Below are 20,812 nucleotides of genomic sequence, written 5' to 3'. Positions count from 1 at the left end.
GATTATCTGTAAAATGAAAGAATCCATAAAAACATCTAGCATAAAAATGCAGTTAGTTAGGATACATGTAACCCTATCTAATAAACCCTTTAGATTAGAATTTTGTCAAACAGGTTTGTAAATTTAAGTTTACATTAGACTGTTGCACCAGGTAAAGACTTGGATGACAGAGGTACTACAGAGGTAGTACAGCACTATGAGGGAAAGCCAAACGTTCCCATTCACATAATGACTCAACTGCACAAGACAACTTAGGAGAGTAATGATTTATTTCAAATACACAGTCTCTAGTTTAACAGTAACACTGTTGTAGGATCATCTCTGCACCATCATCACCATCACGATTCACAATTTGTTCTCATGACAGTGTTTCATAGCATCTTTCAGTGCTGCCAGCACCATGTCAACATGGGCCTTGCTGCTGTTGCATCCCATCAGTCCCACACGTAACACCTGAAAAGACCAAAAGACATCTGAGACTCAGGCCACGCACACGTTTCCAGCAACTTCTTGGAGTGCAAACAAAACAAGAAGTGAGTATACAGACAAATAATCATTTACCAAGCCAACTGATGGTCCAAGTCCTCCGGAAATTTCTAAATTATGTGTTTTCATTACGTAGGTAGTGATCTCTTTCCAGTCATATCCAGGAGGAGCAACAATGGTGGTGACAGTCGGCAGCCTTGCTTTCTGTAACAACCATTGAATCCAGACATGGTGAGGTGTTTTATTGTTATAACAGTGACTTGAATGAGAGTGTGAAATCCACCAACAACAAATAATCGGTTGTCGTGAAACTGAAGACTCACTTTTTCTTTGACAAAAAGTTGGAGACCCATGCTTTCTAGGCCAGTGTGGAAGTATTCCGCCACTTCTTTGTGTCTTTCCCATGATCTCTCCAGACCCTTCGATCAACAAAACATGTCATTTGAACAAACATTATACAATAACAACCATTTACCTATATCATACTTACATTTACTTTACGCTAGTTTCCAGTGAACTGATCAGGGTTTTTGTTTGACATACATGAAGACAATACACACATGTGTAGCAGCTGTAATGTTTACCATGTTCACCATCTTGGTTTAGCATGATAACCTCAACAGAGGTTTTATAGTGTCTGGTCATAAACTAAAGCACTTAACAAATCCTTTTGACCTGACGATTGTGCAGATCAGCAGATCACTAGAGTCAGGAGGAACCATCCTCTGGGGAATGTGTATATATTTACAAAATATCATGCACTAGTTGTGTAACTATCTGAGTTGTTGTTGGACTGACCAGCCATAACAATGTAATTAGTGTCCCTGCAGCCGTGATACGAACATGGATCAAAAACAACAAGTTGCTACAGTCCATACCAAAGCAAAAGCTCCTGTAGGTAATTTATATTTCGTCCTTGTTCTGACAAAAGTATATTGTTGGCACAGAGGTACAATATTATAATGCTCAATGGCTGCAGAACTGTTGCGGCTCAAAGCAAAATCAAACAATTACTCTCAAGCACATGTCCCACCTCTTCAGCAAGCACAGCCAGGCTCTCCCTCAGAGAGTAAAAAGCAGTGACTGGGCCTGTGTGGTGATATCTATAGAGAGGAGATGAAGCAGAGAGAGCAATCAACAGAAATTGTGCAAGTACGGCTAAAGATGAAACCAGTTTTTGAAATGTGATCAGATCCAGTCTGCAGGAAACAAAGATGTCTCACACTCTTGACGGCTTGCCATCACATCCCCAGTAGTTTGCGAGCCAATTTAAATCCAGGAAGAATGACACTGGCTTTGTCTTTCGGTTGAATATTTTCTGGCTGTGGACAATTCAGCATTAAAAATACTAATGTGACGTTTATCTATAGGTATATATGTATGTAGGTGTATACAGATCTCACCATGCTCTCTCACTGAAGGAGATAGGGGCTGTACCCGGTGGAGCATTTAGTACCTTCTGAGAGCCCGTGTAGAGGATGTCTATCCCTGTCAATATGGACGTTTACAAAAACATTGTGAGGAAGCACAGTACAAATATGTCAAATGATTTCATCAGTTGTGCCCCTGGAAAACATTGGTCAGGATTCAAGAATAAACCTTGCTGGTCCATGTGCAGAGGGGCTCCTCCAATTGAAGCCACAGAGTCTACGAGAAACAGGCAGTTATACCTGAGGACACAAGTCATAACACATCTGTTATCATCTGCTTATCCTTTGTTACAGATGTGATGAAGACAGATGTGTGAGTGGTGTGTCTCACTTGTGGCACAGCTGTCCAATTCCATCTAAAGGATGCAAGACTCCTGTGGAAGATTCTCCATGTGCGAGGAAGAACAGGGCGGGCCGGTGCTTTGCTAAGGCCTGTGATGAGATAACAGTAAGAGCACTCTGAACCAGCTTTAATGGAAATTAGTAGAAATTGGTTATTAATAAATTAATTGATGCATCAATTGTTTTGATAGTACTGAAATGACTTGTCAAAAAACCCACAGGGGTCAATGAAGTCTAATACCTGCTCAATGTTTTCGTTGGTGAGGAAGCCCCCAGGAGGCGCTACAATGGTATTCACTCTGGCACCTGTTGGATTGACACACATGGTCTTCTGTCATGATTGTACTTTTTTTTAGGATTTGAATTCCATCATTTGATAATGATTTTAAAGTACCTATCCTCTCGGCCATGTCTGCCGCTCGCTCTCCCCATATCCCATTTACTGCCGTCAGAACACTCTCCCCGGGCTCCACTGTGTTGAAGATGGCACACTCCATGGCGGTGTGGCCAGTGCCGCTCACAGCTAAAGTCACACGGTTCTGAGTCTGAAAAATGTACTGGATTCCACTTTTGATGTCATCCATTATCTGCAATGTGAAATGAAAAATCTTTAGTGAGGAAAGGTATAGATAGAAATGTATTATCTGTACTATTCCACCCTGTAGCCTTAAATAAGCAGCAGCCTGTGTAGTCATAACCCTGGTTTGCTGCAACCCTTTAAATTTGTATAATCAAATTTGTAGTAAGAAAGCACATGATCAGAAAATGGTTCTGGATAATGAGTCATTTTAAAGAAAGGAATTGGAAAAACTGGTTCTCAGGCCTCTTAAATGTGAATAGTTGCTGGTTTCTAGATGCATATTTCCCATTGAAGTGTATTAGAGTAAAAGCGAAATGGTATATGAAACAAAAGAGTTGTTGAACCAGTAGTTGAATGAATGTGTAAGTGCAACACTTTTGTTTCTATCTGATGTAATTCCTAGTAGATGTTACATTTTACTGTGACTCAGGATGGAGACAGATTGTGACTTTAACCTGTCTTTGAAACTGAGTTATTGCTTCTCTATGAACTGTTTATACAGAGTTACCTGAAATATCTCTGGGTGCATGTGTCCGATGACAGGATTGGCCCCGGCCTGCAGGATACGAGGGGGGACGTTGGAAGGTCCTGGTCCAAACATGTGACGGTAAGGAACCACCAGCGGTTTCTGTAGGCACTTTGGTGGAGGTACAGGGCTGGACGACATGTTTCCAGCGATGTGACACGAGCAGTAAAACCACAAAGAGCCGTGGAAACAGGCGAAGTAAAGCCTCGGCTGAGCACACCCCTCTGTTTGACCAGTGAGGGCCTTAGGTCACAAGTCTGTCACAACATTCTCTCACTTTCTGTCAACACTGGCTGCTTTCTGAGCTCGGGTACCTTGGTTCTTCCCCAACGTTACAGATAAGAAAGTTAAAATGTCCTCAAATGTTAAATATTGACTACTAACTCTCCAGGTTCAATTATTACACTGATCTTGATGGTTTTCCAGGCTGAACATCCAGTCTGTAGTCATGTTGAGGCACCAGTAATTCATGGTTCACCTCATTTTTTATGAATATTTTATGCAAGTTTTAGTGTGTGTGTGTGTGTGTGTGTGTGTGTGTGTGTGTGTGTGTCCACACAAATACAGTAGTTGGACTATGGAGGGAGACAGTCTAAAACTTCTATTGATCAGACGATCAATAAAATGGGAGAGGTTAACTGTATCATTCAAAAACAAAATACACTATAGGACTACATTCATGACTTAAAGGTCCAGTGTGTAAGATTTAGGTGAAGGGATCTATTGGCAGAAATTTAATGCAGAATAATCCTCATGATGTTTTCACTAGTTCATTTCAACTAAATTGTATGAATTGTAGTTTTCTTTACCCCAGAAAAGGTCCTTTATATTTAAATACTTTATATTTACATCGAGGGGACCCTCTCTATGGAGGCCACCATGTTTTTTACATTAGTCCAGACTGGACAAACTAAACAACTTTTGAGTTTCTATGCTACCACAGGCTCTTTTTCATGTTTAGGGGAGGGTGAGGTGAGGGCTGTTCAGCTGCAACATGCAATTCTAACATTAGATATCACAACATTCCACACACTGGACCTTTAAAGCTCATATAGACTGAAAAATGATTTATGGTTATATGTTAGGATAATGACCTCACTATGAAGTAAGAAAAGCATGTCATACAGAGAAGCAATGCACTAAACTCAGAGACATAATCTAAAGCTTATTAAGAATAACCAATAGTTTGTTGTTATATTGTATAAATTAAGTGATTATTACAATACAGGAATAAATAGTTTGCCTCATTGGAATATATAAAGAGTGTATACAGGGGGTGTGAGAAATAAGAGAAGAAGAAAAATGATGGATTGATGGATGGTTTTTTTTCCAGCTGTAATATGTTTAATTCAGTTTGATCCACGTGCCCTAAACTTACACTCTCAGAATATGACTAACACAATAAGCCAAACATGTTCAAATTACGCTTTTACTGATGTTTTAGTAACTTTCTTCAGATGGACAATTGTAGACATTTTAATATATAGTGACTCTGACATTATTACACGTTACAACCATGTCTTTAACAATCTATCAAACCATCAGGTGTTCCCAGTTCTTTCTCAAATGAGAAATGTTTCATCGGTGTGACAGAAACGATGGTCAGTCATTACAACGCTTCAGAGCTGGGCTTGAGTTTCCCTCTGTGGGATGAGGAGGTGTTTGCCCAGAGGCTCGGGGCAGAAGGAGCCTTCTTTGTACACCAGCCGTCCTCTGAGGATGGTGGCACACACCACGCCATGCAGTGTGGTGCCAAGGTAAGGAGTTGTCTGCACAAACACCATCAACCCATCAACAATCTGTGCTCGCTCCATCGTACTGTTCATTAAATCATGGTTTTACTCACCTTGTTTTTATGATGTATACCTGCCTCTTGAATCTGTGAAGTACAACAGACCATGAAACAAATCTGATTGAGGATTAGGGGATGGTAAAAGATAAGGACTCATACTTACCTCAAATTCTCTCTCTGGGTCCCATATAACCAAGTCGGCATCATAGCCGGGGCTCAGGCTGCCTTTCTGGCTGTCAAGACTGCACAGCTGGGCTGTTCTGTGGCTGAGAAGCCTCGCCACATCACACAGCTGGAAGCCTCTGTTTCTGGCAGAACTCCAGAACAGAGGCAGACCTGGTGAACATGTTGACAGTGATAAACAATCCTGTAAATACTTGTGTGAGCACCAGTCAAATATGAAAAGCGTTATGCAGTTCTCACTGAATGTTTTTCTCTCCTGCATTTATTAATCCTGACAAGTACAATCATGCAAGGTACTGTCATCATTCTGATCTGTATTTCACTGTGTTCCTCATGTCCACTCTGTCAGAACAGTAAATGACCTTCGCCCTCTACACTAGCACACAGCTCGTATTTACCTCCCTGCAAACTTTGCCCAGTGTGGGTGATTATGAAACAGATTATCGGGGGAGGAAAGAAGGAGCGAACACGTAATCCACCCTAAAATGTGCATATATTATTCCTGTAATACTTCACAGAACTGTCTTGTTTTGTGAGTGTTTGCTTGTGTAGCCTTCAGCTGAGCAGCAGAGAGGATTTGTCAAGTAGAGACAAATCCTGGCTCTGCTCCACAGACAGTGATTAACATGGCTGTCATGGCTCTGTGACAGCATCCGTGCAGACTTCACATTGATGCCAGAGCATGTTTAGATTTGCAGCATAAAGCTGGAGATTGGTGGATTAAAATTTGCACTAATGGTGTAAATTTATAAACTAAAACTAGTAAAATAGATAGATTACTTTATACATCCCCGAAGGGAAATTAAGTAAGCAGTATCACCTGACTTCTATTTACTAATGTGTGTCATATCACTCTCCATTAGGAGTGAGAAATATAATTAATTATTCAGAGAACTTGGGACACCGGTGCGCCAAAACTAATGAGGTAGAGCAAGTCGTCCATGGGGTGATTCAATCCCCAGCACCTCCAGTCTAAATGTGTGTGAATGGGTGAATCCAACTCATACTGTAAATCTCTTTGAGTGGTCGATAAGACTGGAAAAGTGCTATATGGATAAACTCCATTTACCATGTACTTTTGAGACAGACGATGAGGCATGAGGATGTTTCATCAAACATGGGCTGGTGAAAAAAATTACAGTTGACACACCGCTCAGCCTTTGTGGCTTTAAAAACAGCAACATTTTCTTCCAGAGGTTTTTTGACAAAGGTGTCATAGCATAAAACTTAGCTGCAGTTACTTAATGGACTACTGCTAAATTGGATTTAGGGAAGCTAATGAACAAGCTCTGATGATTGTCAAACGATACTATTATATTTTTATTTGTAGTAGCTTATATTTGATTTAGTAGTGCCAGTCAGCACACATCAGTCATTTTATGGCTTGACCCCAGTGTCTATGTGGCGACTCCTCCTCTTTATCTGCTGTAGTGTTTGCTCGTGTTTGTCCTGGATGTCCAATACGCTGAATGAAAAGTTTGAAGTTGGGCAATCTGAAAAATGGCTGATCCAGATTTGGTCGAGATTTAGGGTGACAGGTGCAATATAAAGTCACAGTCCTGTGTCAGTGGCATATATGTAAGTCTAATGTTACATTGGATTGAGTTTTACATGCTTTATTTGTATGCTTGTAAGCAGGTTAATACAACTAAAGGATGGATTACCATGAAACTTGGTGGAAGGAGGTAGTATGGATCAGGGCGCAGAGCCAGGATTTGTTTTCTCTTTCTTTAACATTGACAGATAAGGTGTTTCAAATCACATTGAGGGTATTGATATATATGAGTGTGTGAAATTTGGTGCAGCTTAATGGACTTTAATGGGACTTGGCAGTGGAATGAGTCATTCTAGTTACCAAACTGCAGTGAAGAAATTCCTCCCCAGGCCTGAGTGAAGTCTCCACTATCCAGCTTCTTCAGATCAGGGGTGCAGGGAGAGTGATCAGACACCACCATGTCAATCTGCCCAGCTTTCAGTGCTGACCACAACTGCTCCTAAAGGGGCACAATCGATCAGTGAAAACACAGTATTCATATTTTCATCCACTCTGCAGCCTGTTCCCTTTACCTGGTTCTCTAATCCTCTGATGGGAGGACAGCACTTGAACTGCGTGGCCCCTGCAGGTATGTTCTCAGCACACAGGCTGAGGTAGTGGTGGGTCGTCTCCACCGTCAGCGGGGCCCCGGCCAGCCGCGCCTCCTGGATCAGTTTCAGACACTTTGCAGAGGACAAATGAACGATATGGCACCGCACCCTGGAGCAGGGAGAGGTAGACGCAATCAAATCCTCTCCAGAGTGATCTGCTATTGTGTTGTGGATATTTCTCAACATGTTCTTACTTGTACTGCAGACAGAGTTCTGTGACAGTTCGAATGGCCTCTATCTCCATGACATCTGGCCTGGACTGCAGAAAAGTGGAGTACTGACAAGGGTCTAACATGGAAAAAGGTTCGGTGAGTATGTGTGACTGAAAACAAATAATATGTTGATAATTGTATAATATATAAATGTAAATAATTTACCTCTGACTTCAAGAGCTTATTCAAACCAGAGCATGTATTATAAACCTTGATTTTAGATACCTTAAATAAAGTGTTTGAATTTGTTTTGTTTAAGAAACCCCCCATTGCATAGTTTTCCAAGTGCTTATAACTATCTTTTTGAAATATTAATATTATCATACATTCCAAATAACCATTAGAAAATACAAATACATGTTGGGTACTGCATTTGACCAAACATTAGCTGAGTTTGTATTGTTTGTAGAAAAAATACAATGTTGCTGTCCACCATTGTTCTTTCTGTGCATATTCAAATTATTTAAGCTTGTTTAAATAACAAAAACACATCAGAACAGTTAGCAAGCAATAATTATGCAAAAATATGTGGGATATGTGAAATCATTCTTACCAGCTGTCTCCTCTGTTGTTTGCTCAACATCTACCTCTGCATGAAACTGGAGGAGGAGACAAAGCAAAATATATTTCAATTAAAACACTGTACTCTTTTATTTTCAAGTATAGTAAATGTTGTGGAGGTTACCAGCAGGACACTTCCTGTGCCTTGCAGCTGCTTCATGGCCGTGTGTAGATCAGAGTCAGACACATGGGGAAACTCGTCCACACCACTATGGATGAGGAAACATTTGAAGCCAGCTACTCCAGCCTGGATCATGGGCCGCAGTTCAAGCTGTAAGGAGACATCTGCTGTTTGTCTTTGGTTCTAATTCAGTACAGTCTGACTGACAATGTGTTTATCTTTGTTTCAACTGTTCCACTGCATGTGGCCGACCTGATTATTAGGAATTACACCTCCCCAGAAGGCTGTATCCACAAAGCAACTCCCTGTTGCCGTCTGCAGCTTCTCGTGAAAATGATCCAGAGTGGTGGTTGGAGGGATGCTATTTCTGTGTGAAGTTTAAAAATAGAAAAGAAACTGTTTAAAATGTTTAACCTAAAAGCATATTTAGTTTCATTAAGTTCCATTCTAAGAATATCTCAATCTTTTACTGACTATTTCCTTAGATTTACAGGTAAATAAATAATGTTATCTTCAGAGGCTATTCTCCAGTAGTTAGTTTTTCTGAAATTTCTCATATAAATATGTATTATTAGCAAAACAAAATTCAACTGCTTATATATTGTCCTAAAGATCTAAACTTTATTTTTCGTATCTTCCCAGAGACACTATAGCTAAAAGCTAAAGAGTTACAACAAATACACTCCAGCTTAGTGAAACCAGTAGTTGAATTAAATAGTTATATTAATTGAAATAGTAATTAATATACTTAATAAAGAAATACTATGTTAAAAGTATTATGCTTTTTAATCTTTATATATAAAAACATAACATTTTAGAAGTTGCTCAGATGCTGGCAGTTTGCAGGAATAACAAACAGCATGAATATGACTCCTAGAGTCACCTTTACGTCATATGTCAAACCTGTATTACTGTTTATAATCTGTATTGCACTCTCTGTTTACCCTGCTGCCTTCCACTGAAACTAAAACCTTCCCTTCGTCAAACAGTGGGTTTCTGTGAGGATTATCACCTATGTCATAATCATCCAAGAAAAAATGACTGAAGGGCAATTAGACATTTCACCTTCATCAGAATAACTAATGAAGCCTCTTGGATGAGAGAGACAGTCCAGTTGCCCTGGAGTCATCTGTTCTTGGATGGCCACTGATTGATGTTAGGGGGTCGTGGAGGGAGTCTCCAACTTACAGGGGCATGTCTACAATCGTTGTCACCCCTCCAGCTGCTGCAGCCCTGGTGGCGGTCCAGAAACCCTCCCAGGAGGTGCGTCCTGGTTCATTCACATGGACATGGCTGTCCACAATGCCGGGCATCACCACACTGTCACCGACATCAAGCACCTACAATCGCAGGGGAGAACAGATGGCATCTCTAAGAATGTTTTATTTAATCAAACTGATGAATACGAGAGTCAGGTCAAAGTGTTTGCTCTTATAACATCAAACATCTCCTCACTACATTTGAATTCCAGGAGGCAGAGCATGCTGCACTGAGATCAGTGGGAGTCAGCTTACCTCACATCCAACATCTGCAGGGAAGTTGATGTCAGAGAGGATGTGATGGATTCTTCCATCCTTTATGAGGACAACAGCAGGACAGACACGGTCTCCTATCAGGACCCTCTGACTCCTCACAGCCGTCACAGTAGACCCCAGCTCCATGTCTGTTTCTACTGACCGACAGAGCTGCACTGACATCCCCCCCCCCCCCCCTGTCTGGTCCAAAGTTTGAAGCTTCTGTTGACTTTTCCTCTGTGCGTGTGCATGTGTGTGTCTCTAACCCGTGTGTCGATAACAAGTCAGTCTGGTAGCAGGTAAGTGTGAGGAGAGTTCATGGATATATATGTGATCAGTGTGATCGAGCTGAGCGCGGCGGAAGGGGTTCTCAACCTTCTTCTGCCACGCCCCCCTTTGGAGGACGGACAGTCTCTGTTGCTTGTGTCGCACGGCAGTGTGGACTGGTTTTATTTGATATTTTACAGTTTCATCCCTGCATGTCTTTATTCCCCAGTGTGTTTTTAGTTTTCACTGCATGTTTCAGAAATGTCCCACTGCCACGAGACGCAGCACAGAATGCTGAACGCACTGCACCTGGGAGAAGAACGAACCAATCGACGGCGGAAGAAAGGATCTGAACCGGAAGGAGAAACCGGACAAAACGTGGAGGAGGAGTGGCAACAGGGAGCGAGCGCGTCTGGAGAAGATGGAGAGGAAGACCCGGCGAAAGACACCGAGACGGAGACGGAAAAATCCAGAGTGTTACGACGCGTCATAAAGAGATTTGACAGTAGAGTAAATATTGCACATAATGCCTTTTTCAATTCAAAATAATGAACTTTGAGGCTGAATTTCTCCAAAATGATACAGTAAATAGTCTTGATACTGAGTGAGTGAACAGTCAGGATGGTCCTGAGATCAACCTTTGTCATAAAGTATGGAATAAAGGGATTTTACAGTAGCATGAAAGATTGGCTCGCTCCGTATCATGGACTACCTGCCTTTGCCATACATTCTGTAATACGGGCGCACTTGAAATCAGAAAAAGACGAACGTCTGCTCACTTGACCGCAGTTCTGAACCCCACGTGTTACCACTGTCCCGGTCTGGAAGACTTTTCTTTTAAGAAGCAGAGACTTCTCTTTTTTAACAGACATTGACCCACCTGGCTTTTCGATCCTCATTGAGAGAGTTTGTATTATTGTATTGCAGGACTCCTGTTGTTAAAAGAAAACCCTGTAATAAATGATTGTATGCACCGGCGTCTGCTGCTTCCGCCCTCTGTTTATCTAACGTCACCGACAGACAGCGTCTCTCCCCAGATATCCTCTGAATCTGCAACCATTCTATAAGATTACACTCCTCACCCCTTACACTTGCTCATGCTTGCTCGGAGTGGAACAAGTTGGATTTTGTCTTTCTTAAGTTCTTGGACTTTAGTGCAGCACCCTGAGACAGCTGTTTGTTGTGATACCGTGCTATATGAATACATTTGATTGGTTGATAAAGGTTTGATCATCACTAAGTCACAGCTCAGATCCAATCACAAGTGTTCAATGCTGCGATACAGATCTGAATGCATCCTGAGATCTGCTCAGTTTTAATCCCCGTCCATAATAACACACCTGAAAAATGCATTTCACTCAGGCCTGAATCTTTAGTTGACTTTGTGTTATGATGAGGCACTGGACTGAAATACAATCAATACATTTTATTTACATCCTGTAAAAGAGAACAATTATTCAAGGTATTTCAATGAAACAAGAAATATCAACAGTTTGAAAAATCCTTAAAAGTATCAAATAGTAGTACAAAATGACACAGTGGTACAAATATTACACAGTATTACAATGTATTATAATGTAGTAAAAAAATACTAGTAGTACAATGTCTATTAAATCTAGAAACACCAATAAAGTAAGAAATAATTCAGTCCTCCACTTCTGGACGGAAGCAGCTTGTGAGGCTTGAGAAGAATTTTCAGATTCAAAGAGACCACTGCAAGATTATCAATTCCTCTGGTTTTATTATTAATAGTATTGTTCAAATATAACATTTGCTGTATGATTTCTTCTATATACAATAAGTTGCCAATGAACAGAGCCTGATTATAATATAATATAGTGGTTTGTCAGGGCCTTGAAAAATATCCAACATGGAAATGATTTATCCGATGTATTTATAGAATAGAAAATATGAATGTCAATATGTCATAATATGTAATAATGCTATTAAATCCACAAGCTGTGAAATGTAGAGACAATCATTTGTGTTAAAGGATCTTAAAAGAACAGGTTTCAATCAGGTGTCATGATGATATAAAATAATTCAATAATGATTATTGTCCATATAATAAAACTAGAGCGTGACCGGCAGCTCCATCTCTCTCCCCCTCTCCTGTCTGTCTCCTGTGAGGCTGAAGGCTGCTCCAGCTGTGCGTCCATTGGCTGTGGGTGAGGATGGGAGGAGGAGGAGGAGGGGGGATATGGGTGTGAGGATGGGAGGGGTGAGCTCGACTGATGGAGGCTGACACGATACAGCTTTGCCTCAGCGGGTTTCTCCTCCCTCCATCCTGCCGGCACGATGCGCTGTGCGTTATGACGCCAGGCCGTTCGACGAGCGCATTACGTGGGGCTGGCGGAGCAGCCTGGATGCCCGCTCTGTGTTATGTAATGTAATGCATCGGATGCTGCAAAGTGACGGATGGCTGATTTACTAACGACCGACGGCGTGTTGGTTTGTGATTGACCTCAGCAAGAAGCGTACAATGCTGATAGTGCGTGGGTGTTGCAGAGTGACTGAGTCCGTGTGGACACCACTGGCCTCTCCCTGACGCGCACAGACGGCTGGAGCCTGCAGAAGCTGCTGTTTTTTCTTTTCCAGCCGAACCAGAGGCGCGTCCCTGTTTCAATCCGTGTCCTCTGTCTGTGGAAATAAACCAATGCGGGTTTGTTCCAGAGACGCATCCAGATCATATTTATTTCTCCATCGCAGTGGTTTGATCCCGCAGCCTCTGAGCGGTGGTATAAACAATGGCGGGTCCCGAGCAGCAGCAGCAGCAGCAGCAAGTGGAGGAGAAGGCAGAGCACATAGATGATGCTGAGATGGCTCTGCAAGGAATCAACATGCTGCTCAACAACGGATTCAAGGAGAGCGACGAGCTCTTCAGGAGATACAGGTGATTAGGTTTTATTTCTTATCGGACCATATGTTGCATGTAATATCTGTGATTGCACGAAGACGAATAATCGGAAAGAAAAAAGCTGCAAGTGGCAAAAACATTTGATTGTAACTCAGGGTACAGCATGTACTGACCGAACCGATGACTTCATACATATATAATCATAACAGTATAATTCAATGAATGATTGGGTTTTGCTTTGGGAGGCTGTGGATCAGTGAGTGAGGGTCTATGAACCCCCAGGTGTCAATCCTGCCTGGGATTCCCTGCCACTTGTTTTTAAGGAATTTGTCTCCTGCACATCAAACAGAAAGTTATTGACATCAGTCATTTAAGTGTCATGTGGTCGTACCTGCTCCAGAATTTACTCTGTTTCCCAGGAGGAAAAGTTCTGTTCCTCCACATGATTCTGTGCTGGAATGGATCTGAACCACTCAGTAAATGCAGACACAAATGGGCTCAAAACCATGAAAATGTGTTGTATCAGTCAGGTGTCTCATAGAACAAACGTTTTTTTGAGGTCAAGAATTTCAAACCAATGGTCCAAGTCCCAGATCAGACACAAATATCTTAACATGCATTGTTCATTTGAGCCTGGAATTTTGGACCGGTTGGCGCGAGGAAGGCACCAGCACCAGAGACAACTGGATCTGGATCTGTAAATGAATACATATAGTAAAATGAAGTAAATGAAGTCTGACACACATTTTAAATCTACAATTCATAGCCTTCATATAGAGCATTGCTAAGACTACTGTATTGCATGACTACGAGTGAGATCTTATTGTGATTCTAATTTTAAACATTTGTTTGTGGTTTTGTGGTTGTTTCTTCCCTCTCTAGGACCCAGAGCCCACTGATGAGCTTCGGGGCCAGTTTCGTCAGTTTTCTGGTGAGCTTCCTCTCAGCTGGTGATAAAATGATCAAATAGATAAAACCACCAGTGAATGTTAAGAAGATTAAGAAATTGTAAAACAGCTATTAATAAAACTGATTCAGCAGCAGAGCCCATACGGTCATGGTTCAATTTTGACCCTCCAGGAAAACCATGTTCTGTCGTATCAAGGCCTGAAGTGACCCAACGTGTCAAACTGACTGCATCATTGTCACCACTGGCATCCTCTCCTGTGCTTTTTCCATCCATTAACATAATGGATGCATCTTCCTTTCAAGATCAGTATTGCTCTTGCAGGGAAGCACATTACTATAATGCAGCAACCATCACTGATGAGCGAGGGAGAGTTTTCACACACACACACACACATACACAAACGCACATAGCTGTCGCTGGCCCTCATGTCACATGCCATATGAAGGCAGAGATGATGTCATCTCCTGTCCCCAGATGCTAAATAGCCCTAAAGGCAGTGGGGGTGGAGACTACTGACCATCATGGCAGGCCTTCGTATGTGCACAGTCATAATTAAATGCAGAACAGCCAATGTTATACGAGCTAATGTGAAACCATAGGGCCTGTATCTAAAAGTGGCTAAAATATACAATATATTATAAAGTATTTCCTGCTTCCTTCATGTGTGATTATTTCAAACTGATCTCTGAAGGTTCAAGCACCATCACATCAAAGATTTTCTGATTCTGCCCCAAACACTCAGCTATGTCACCGTGTTTCTCCATTCATTGTTTCACAGAAGAAGCCCTTTGTCCCCGTCTGCTTATTAAGACTCTTACATAACACTCTTTTACTCTTATTACAGGATTGTAAGCCAGCTCAAGCATAGTTTTTCTCTGTCAAACAAGAAAATCCAATATTGAACTAATAAGAATAAACAATGATTTGAATCCACCCTACATCAGTGTCAAAGACAGGATTTTGTGCTGCATTTCACTGCAGAATGCCATGATGACATTTGAGGAGGAGAAGATGCAGACGGCCTGTGATGACCTGAGGACGACTGAGAAACTGTGTGAGAGCGACAGTGCCGGAGTGATAGAGACAATCAGAAACAAAATAAAGAAGAGCGTAAGTGCAAAACTGTGCATGAACGACGTAAAATAAAATGTCACTAAAGCTGCTTCCAGACATGCACTGAACTCCCAGTAATCCCGAGACGTTCTCCGAAAGTGGCTGTATATGAGAACGCAAATGTCCAAGTGAGAGCACCCAGACTTTAGCCCCCTGGTAAAAACTGCGGAGTATGTCCGAATGAGCTGACGTGAGAGCACAGCAGGAGACCCTCTGTTGGGTTCTTCACAAGCGAGTGGGTGTGTTGATAATGCTTCAAACAGATGACAGATGCAAACATTATAAAAGAAAACAAATATCTCAGCATGCAAAAGTGGTGTCAAACATGTAGAAAACACCGGCAAAATATGTCAAGAGAGCTTTTGGGATATGGGTCAATGCCAGCGTTGATGTGCTGTAAACGAAAACCCATGATCTCTGCAGCAGAATCAATACGTTACATCCTGCCTCTGCCTGCTGCTCCACCCCTCTCCTGAACACCGGAGATTTTTGCGTTGTTGTGAACGCATCTGCTGCGTTCTTATATAAATGGTACACTCCGGAGAAAGTCCAGACCCAATTGTATTCTCAGGCTACAATACAGATAACAATGTTTACGTCGTGGGCATCAGGCATAATGATGCAGGCTGCAGTGAGATCATGCCAAACCTACTCACAGATTGAATTAGCACTTCTGTGAAATGTAATCAGCAAACTGAATGAGCAGTGTGGGGGCTGCCTAGCAGCTCAGGGGAGGAACTACTTGTTCCTCTGGCGAGCAGCCAGTGGGGAAACAAGTTGCAGGGTGCATGTGCATACTGATTATTAAATCTGTGTGTGTGTGTGTGTGTCTTACAGATGGACTCTCAAAGGTCAGGTGTTGTTGTCGTGGACCGCCTGCAGAGACAGATCATCGTTGCTGACTGTCAGGTGTACCTCGCAGTGCTCTCCTTTGTCAAACAGGAACTTTCTGGTAATTCAAAATAACCGACAAACAGTGTGATCCCATATGTGTGTCTCTTATAGTAATCGTACATAATGGATGTACTCACATCTGCTGAACAGTATGAGGACTATTATAGAAAGTGAAGGGCAGATTATATAATTGGGAGGATCTCTACAAATGTAAATAAGGAATAACTTTTATCTTATAAATGTACTATACCTCTGTTATGAATTCCTGTATTTACTTCACGATTGGCATTTGCAGACACTTGAAATATGAAAGGGACACTCATATTGTAAAGGTGTTTGATTTACAGGAGACAGATTCAAAAGAGAACGGGCCAACATTTTTACTTTATACACTTTATTATTATACTTTATGTCCTTCGCTTCAAAAATGCAGGATCCTACATTTTCCATAATGTGACCAATAGCAGGTTTTGCTAGACCCTCCCCTGTGACATCACCAGGTTGATTTTTTTTTGTCAGATATGAGGAAGCTTCTCTTACATCACCAAAGACATTTTATAACAGTTTTCACAGGCTGAGTCAAACTCCCCGTTATGATTTAAGTAGATGTAAAATTGGGAGATTGCCCCTTTACTTATTAATTAAGTGCTGAAACTATTGCTTAGTTAATTAATCGAATGAAGTGACTGAAAATAAAAATATTATCATATATCATGTTTTCTGAATTATTAAGAATTATGGTTGTTCCTTAAATGTATCTTGTTGCTTTTTTGCATTAACAGCCTACATCAAAGGAGGCTGGATTCTTCGTAAGGCGTGGAAAATGTACAACAAGTGCCACAGTGACATCAGCCAGCTGCAGGAGACCTGTCAGCGCAGGTCCTCTGTCAACCAGGACTCCCTCTCAGCAGATAACGCCAACCACAACGCCCCGGTGGAGAACGGCGTAACGCCCGAGGCCCTGGACCGTCTCAAGGGCTCCGTCAGCTTTGGCTACGGCCTTTTCCATTTGTGCATCTCAATGGTGCCGCCACACCTGCTCAAGATTATCAACCTCCTGGGTTTTCCCGGTGACAGACTCCAGGGCCTGTCCTCCCTAATGTATGCGAGCGAGAGCAAGGACATGAAGGCGCCGCTGGCTACGTGAGTAGAATCTGCCAATTTCATTCCAGAGAGGAAGAGATGAATGAATATTATTACAGTTACTGTAGTTGATTTAACAGTTTGAAACTGCTCTTATCAAGGTTTCATGACGGTCAGTGGTGTTTGTTTTACGACCCTAAAAAATATATAAATAGTTTGATGAGCAAACGTTAAAAATGTAAAACTAGACTGAAGAAATAGGAAATCAAATCAAATCTGTAACATGCTCCCACTGTTATCCATGATACTTCTGCAGAGTTTTGTCATTAATAATAATCTCCTTCATTGCATATGATGATTACATATGTAGCATATATCTATTTTTATGCTAAATTCAAAATGCTGTTTGAAACTGGAGACATTCAGCTGACAGAAAACTCACACCAAGGTTCACACGGTTGCTGTCCTAGAGTTTTCAATCAATCATATGAGTTCATCTTCATCAGCAGGTTGTCATAGTGGGCAAGAATCAACCAAGTGCTTCTAAAAAATGTGAATTCCATGACCTCTGCAAAACACTAAATCTGCTATTGAACTTTTAAATGAAACCTCAGTAATAAAGGTTGGTTGACGGTCAATCAGTTGTGTGTGTACCAACATGTCAGTGCCCTTTTCATCTGTCGGATCGTGAGCATGTTTACTTTTCATACATGTTCAGGTGAACACACATTCACTGAAGACTGTTGTGTTGCTCAGGTTGGCCCTCCTGTGGTACCACACAGTAGTGCTTCCTTTCTTCGCTCTGGATGGCTCTGACACACATGCAGGGCTAATGGAGGCCAAAGCTATCCTGCAGAGAAAGTCGGTGGTTTACCCCAACTCATCGCTCTTCATGTTCTTTAAAGGACGGGTTCAGAGGCTAGAGGTATGCATCCTAGACTCAGGGCAGATAATATTATTATCAATTCTAAGCCTAATTATCAATGATGACTGTAGCCTTTGACAGAGTTCAGGCTTTGATAGTCCGGGCTGTGATGCTGAGTAAAGACTTAAGTTAAGTATAAATATAGATAATTTTGACATTTGGTGGAAAAACCTGCAAGGAATCTGCATCAACCAGTTTAGCAACCTCTCTTCAAACATATTTAATTAAAATGCATGACAGATGGTTCATCACTCACCAACATTAGATCAACCACCTACTTATCTTATTGTCATTCAGCACATACATGACGTGTGTGTCCAACTGTTACCTGTTGGTGTCTGTGTTCTCTCCCGTGTCCCCAGTGCCATATCAACAGCGCTTTGGCCTGTTTCCATGATGCATTAGAGCTTGCATCAGACCAAAGAGAGATCCAGCATGTGTGTCTCTATGAGATTGGTACGTGTCTTCTCACCAGGTTAGCTGTGATATACCGGTACGAGGTGTGCAGTGCAGCAAAGGATTGATTTTGTTCATTGTGCTTGTCATTGTGTCAGGATGGTGCAGCATGATAGAGATGAATTTTGAAGATGCGTTCAGGTCGTTTGAGAGGCTGAAGAACGAGTCGCGCTGGTCACAGTGCTACTACGCTTACTTAACCGGCGGTGAGCTTCACACACACAAACGGATGCCTGCACTGTTGGGATGCTTCAAATCTGTGTCCTACAAAGTCCCTTTTGTCATGTTGCAGTGTGTCAGGGTGCTTCTGGCGACCTGGATGGAGCGAGTGGAGTTTTCAAAGATGTGCAGAAGCTCTTCAAGAGAAAAAACAACCAGATCGAGCAGTTTGCCGTCAAAAGGGTGGGTCTCTGTGCACTTTTTACCTTTTTTTCTCTCTTTTACGAGCCAAAATAAAATTGCCCTTCTCTGTCTGATTTCTGCAGGCTGAGAGATTGAGAAAGATGTCTCCCACCAGAGAGCTATGCATCCTCGGTGTTATTGAAGTGCTATATCTGTGGAAAGCACTTCAAAACTGCTCCTCATCTAAATTGCAGATAATGAATCAGGGTGAGTGTAACCTGCATGACTCATACCAGCATAACCACGTTAGCTGCTGACAGAATTCTACGAATTTGATTTCATTTCTGCATGTGATGAAATCCTCTTGTGTCTGCTCAGTGTTACAGAGTGTAGATGATGCTTCGTGCAGAGGCTTGAAGCATCTCCTTCTTGGTGCCATTCACAAATGTCATGGGAATATGAGAGATGCTGTTCAGGTATGAGCCCACACAAGTACTGAATCACTACAGATGATCTAAACTGGTGATGTTACTCTTAATACTTTTTCTATCTATGTCTGTGGGATCCAGTCGCTCCAGTTGGCCGCTAGAGATGAGTATGGACGGCAGATCAACTCATATGTTCAACCATATGCTGTCTATGAACTGGGATGTATACTCCTTGCACAACCTGAGGTCAGTCAGTTGCACATAGTGTTCATATTTCTGTAAGTAGTGCAGTGCTCGCTCTAAAGCAGAGTGAAGTTAGAAAACTTAGTGTTCATCCGACCTGGTTTATCTGCAGAGAAGATTTCATAGTCGCTGTTCTTCATGAAATGAAACTGAGTTTTCTTTATTACTGCTCACATGTGTGGTTTATATATAAGTTAAGAAACAGCCTGCGACAAAACAAACAACGGAGATCAGCACACCGAGAATGTTTGTCTCAGTCTGATTTGGTGAAAGAAAAAATAAACTCAATCATCAAAACGATCTGAAAGCAAATTCCCCAAGTGGTTTCACTCAGTTGTCGACCACTGCATGTAGATGAAGACATGTTTTACTTAGTCCACAGACTGAAGGCACGCTGCCCAGCCCCTCTGACTGCTCCAGAACGCTGGTCACCTCTTACTCAATTTGTATTAATACTGAATGTATCATGTGTAAAAAATCACACCGAACTCTGCACTGCTCTTCCCTGGGCCATTAGCAATACACATGCTAAGTGTGGAGCTGATTAGATAGATGGAGGTTTGTATTTTATGTGAATTCTAATGATGCTCAGTCTTAACCCACTCTTTTGTTTATTTTACAATCCAGACAGTGGGAAAGGGAAGGTCGTTGCTACTTCAAGCAAAGGTAAAATATTCACACAGTAATCCTCATTTACTTTGTGTGTTTGCACATATATATATATATGTGTGTAGTATATTAAATGTTACAAATATCTCTCTGTCACGTTTGTAGGAGGATTTTACGGGCTACGACTTTGAGAACAGGCTTCATGTCCGCATCCATTCCGCCCTGGCCTCATTGAGGGAAGTAGTGCCGCAGTGACTCCGGGGAAGAAGCTGTGACAGCTCAAGCTATGCTCATGGCCTTTTAACGACACGTTTCAAGCCATTTAAACTAACTCTTTGACATCCCAGTGAACTGGCTCCTGTGTTTGTCATTCTTATACAGATGCAGAGAAATACGCTTGTTTGTCGTCTTCCTCGTTACACAGGTTGATATGAGGTGTCATCTGTGTGCAGAAATAGAGGGTGTTCATGCTAAACTGTGCTCTATATATAGGCCTATATATACTATACTTAACTATACTGTATCTTGTCTTGTTGTTGACCAGCAAGCTAATTACCAATCTTTAAACATGTTTTTTTGTTTTTGCACAAGTCTGGAAAACTCATGGTTCGGGACAACCAGTAGTTCAGTAACGGTTCCAACTAGATGATGTTTAGTTTGAATTTAATGTTTATTGTTTCCCCTTACTTCTTGTCCATATGCTAAGTGAGACTTAACATGTCCCTGGCCTGATGTCTGAACTGGACGCACAGAGATGAAACTGATATGAATTCTCAACCTGGAGAAAGAGAAC

The 20,812-nt window shown here is 41.7% G+C and overlaps 3 protein-coding genes and 1 long non-coding RNA gene across 4 annotated transcripts; 2 read left to right on the top strand and 2 right to left on the bottom strand.

The window, feature by feature from the left end:
• Positions 1–251: 251 nt before the first annotated feature.
• Positions 252–3,651, bottom strand: agxta (alanine--glyoxylate and serine--pyruvate aminotransferase a). The gene is made up of 11 exons (XM_020081224.2): positions 3,347–3,651; positions 2,653–2,845; positions 2,500–2,564; positions 2,248–2,348; positions 2,086–2,156; positions 1,890–1,974; positions 1,710–1,808; positions 1,520–1,589; positions 810–905; positions 562–690; positions 252–453 (listed from the first exon to the last, which is right to left on the bottom strand). Exons 1-11 carry the CDS (start codon positions 3,503–3,505, stop codon positions 346–348), a joined length of 1,176 nt encoding a protein of 391 aa, XP_019936783.1. The 5' UTR covers positions 3,506–3,651; the 3' UTR covers positions 252–345.
• A 1,034-nt stretch (positions 3,652–4,685) lies between these two features.
• On the bottom strand, positions 4,686–10,075 carry LOC109625770 (allantoinase, mitochondrial). The gene is made up of 11 exons (XM_069522523.1): positions 9,893–10,075; positions 9,567–9,718; positions 8,631–8,745; positions 8,382–8,528; positions 8,250–8,295; positions 7,679–7,772; positions 7,407–7,593; positions 7,195–7,333; positions 5,320–5,492; positions 5,211–5,243; positions 4,686–5,133 (listed from the first exon to the last, which is right to left on the bottom strand). Exons 1-11 carry the CDS (start codon positions 10,073–10,075, stop codon positions 4,984–4,986), a joined length of 1,419 nt encoding a protein of 472 aa, XP_069378624.1. The 3' UTR covers positions 4,686–4,983.
• Positions 4,910–11,137, top strand: LOC138407252 (uncharacterized). Its single transcript, XR_011240679.1, has 5 exons — positions 4,910–5,121; positions 7,393–7,608; positions 7,690–7,792; positions 8,358–8,530; positions 8,642–11,137. It is a non-coding gene; the product is annotated as an uncharacterized lncRNA (long non-coding RNA).
• A 1,636-nt stretch (positions 11,138–12,773) lies between these two features.
• On the top strand, positions 12,774–20,415 carry LOC109625768 (tetratricopeptide repeat protein 39C). The gene is made up of 14 exons (XM_020081222.2): positions 12,774–13,052; positions 13,899–13,947; positions 14,908–15,036; positions 15,877–15,991; positions 16,716–17,076; positions 17,773–17,941; positions 18,304–18,397; positions 18,496–18,603; positions 18,690–18,799; positions 18,883–19,006; positions 19,118–19,215; positions 19,309–19,413; positions 20,038–20,076; positions 20,185–20,415. Exons 1-14 carry the CDS (start codon positions 12,907–12,909, stop codon positions 20,272–20,274), a joined length of 1,737 nt encoding a protein of 578 aa, XP_019936781.1. The 5' UTR covers positions 12,774–12,906; the 3' UTR covers positions 20,275–20,415.
• Positions 20,416–20,812: the final 397 nt, after the last annotated feature.

This window comes from Paralichthys olivaceus, chromosome 3 (genome assembly GCF_024713975.1).
Source record: "Paralichthys olivaceus isolate ysfri-2021 chromosome 3, ASM2471397v2, whole genome shotgun sequence".
In the NCBI taxonomy this organism is placed as follows: domain Eukaryota; kingdom Metazoa; phylum Chordata; class Actinopteri; order Pleuronectiformes; family Paralichthyidae; genus Paralichthys; species Paralichthys olivaceus.
The sequence above is the reverse complement of the archived record's forward strand: the minus strand, read 5'-3'. Positions and strand labels throughout refer to the sequence as shown.

What these genes read in the sequence shown, in the direction of transcription:
- LOC109625768 (XM_020081222.2), top strand. Translation starts at nt 12,907, where the DNA reads ATGGCGGGTCCCGAGCAGCAGCAGCAGCAGCAGCAAGTGGAGGAGAAG. An exon ending in GAGCTCTTCAGGAGATACAG is followed by an intron (nt 13,053 to 13,898) that starts GTGATTAGGTTT and finishes TTCCCTCTCTAG; the next exon opens with GACCCAGAGCCCACTGATGA. An exon ending in ATGAAGGCGCCGCTGGCTAC is followed by an intron (nt 17,077 to 17,772) that starts GTGAGTAGAATC and finishes TGTGTTGCTCAG; the next exon opens with GTTGGCCCTCCTGTGGTACC.
- LOC109625770 (XM_069522523.1), bottom strand. Translation starts at nt 10,075, where the DNA reads ATGTCAGTGCAGCTCTGTCGGTCAGTAGAAACAGACATGGAGCTGGGG. An exon ending in CTGCAGATGTTGGATGTGAG is followed by an intron (nt 9,719 to 9,892) that starts GTAAGCTGACTC and finishes CTGCGATTGTAG; the next exon opens with GTGCTTGATGTCGGTGACAG. An exon ending in ACCCAGAGAGAGAATTTGAG is followed by an intron (nt 5,244 to 5,319) that starts GTAAGTATGAGT and finishes TGTACTTCACAG; the next exon opens with ATTCAAGAGGCAGGTATACA.
- agxta (XM_020081224.2), bottom strand. Translation starts at nt 3,505, where the DNA reads ATGTCGTCCAGCCCTGTACCTCCACCAAAGTGCCTACAGAAACCGCTG. An exon ending in TGCACCCAGAGATATTTCAG is followed by an intron (nt 2,846 to 3,346) that starts GTAACTCTGTAT and finishes TTCACATTGCAG; the next exon opens with ATAATGGATGACATCAAAAG. An exon ending in GATGGCAAGCCGTCAAGAGT is followed by an intron (nt 1,590 to 1,709) that starts GTGAGACATCTT and finishes TCCTCTCTATAG; the next exon opens with ATATCACCACACAGGCCCAG.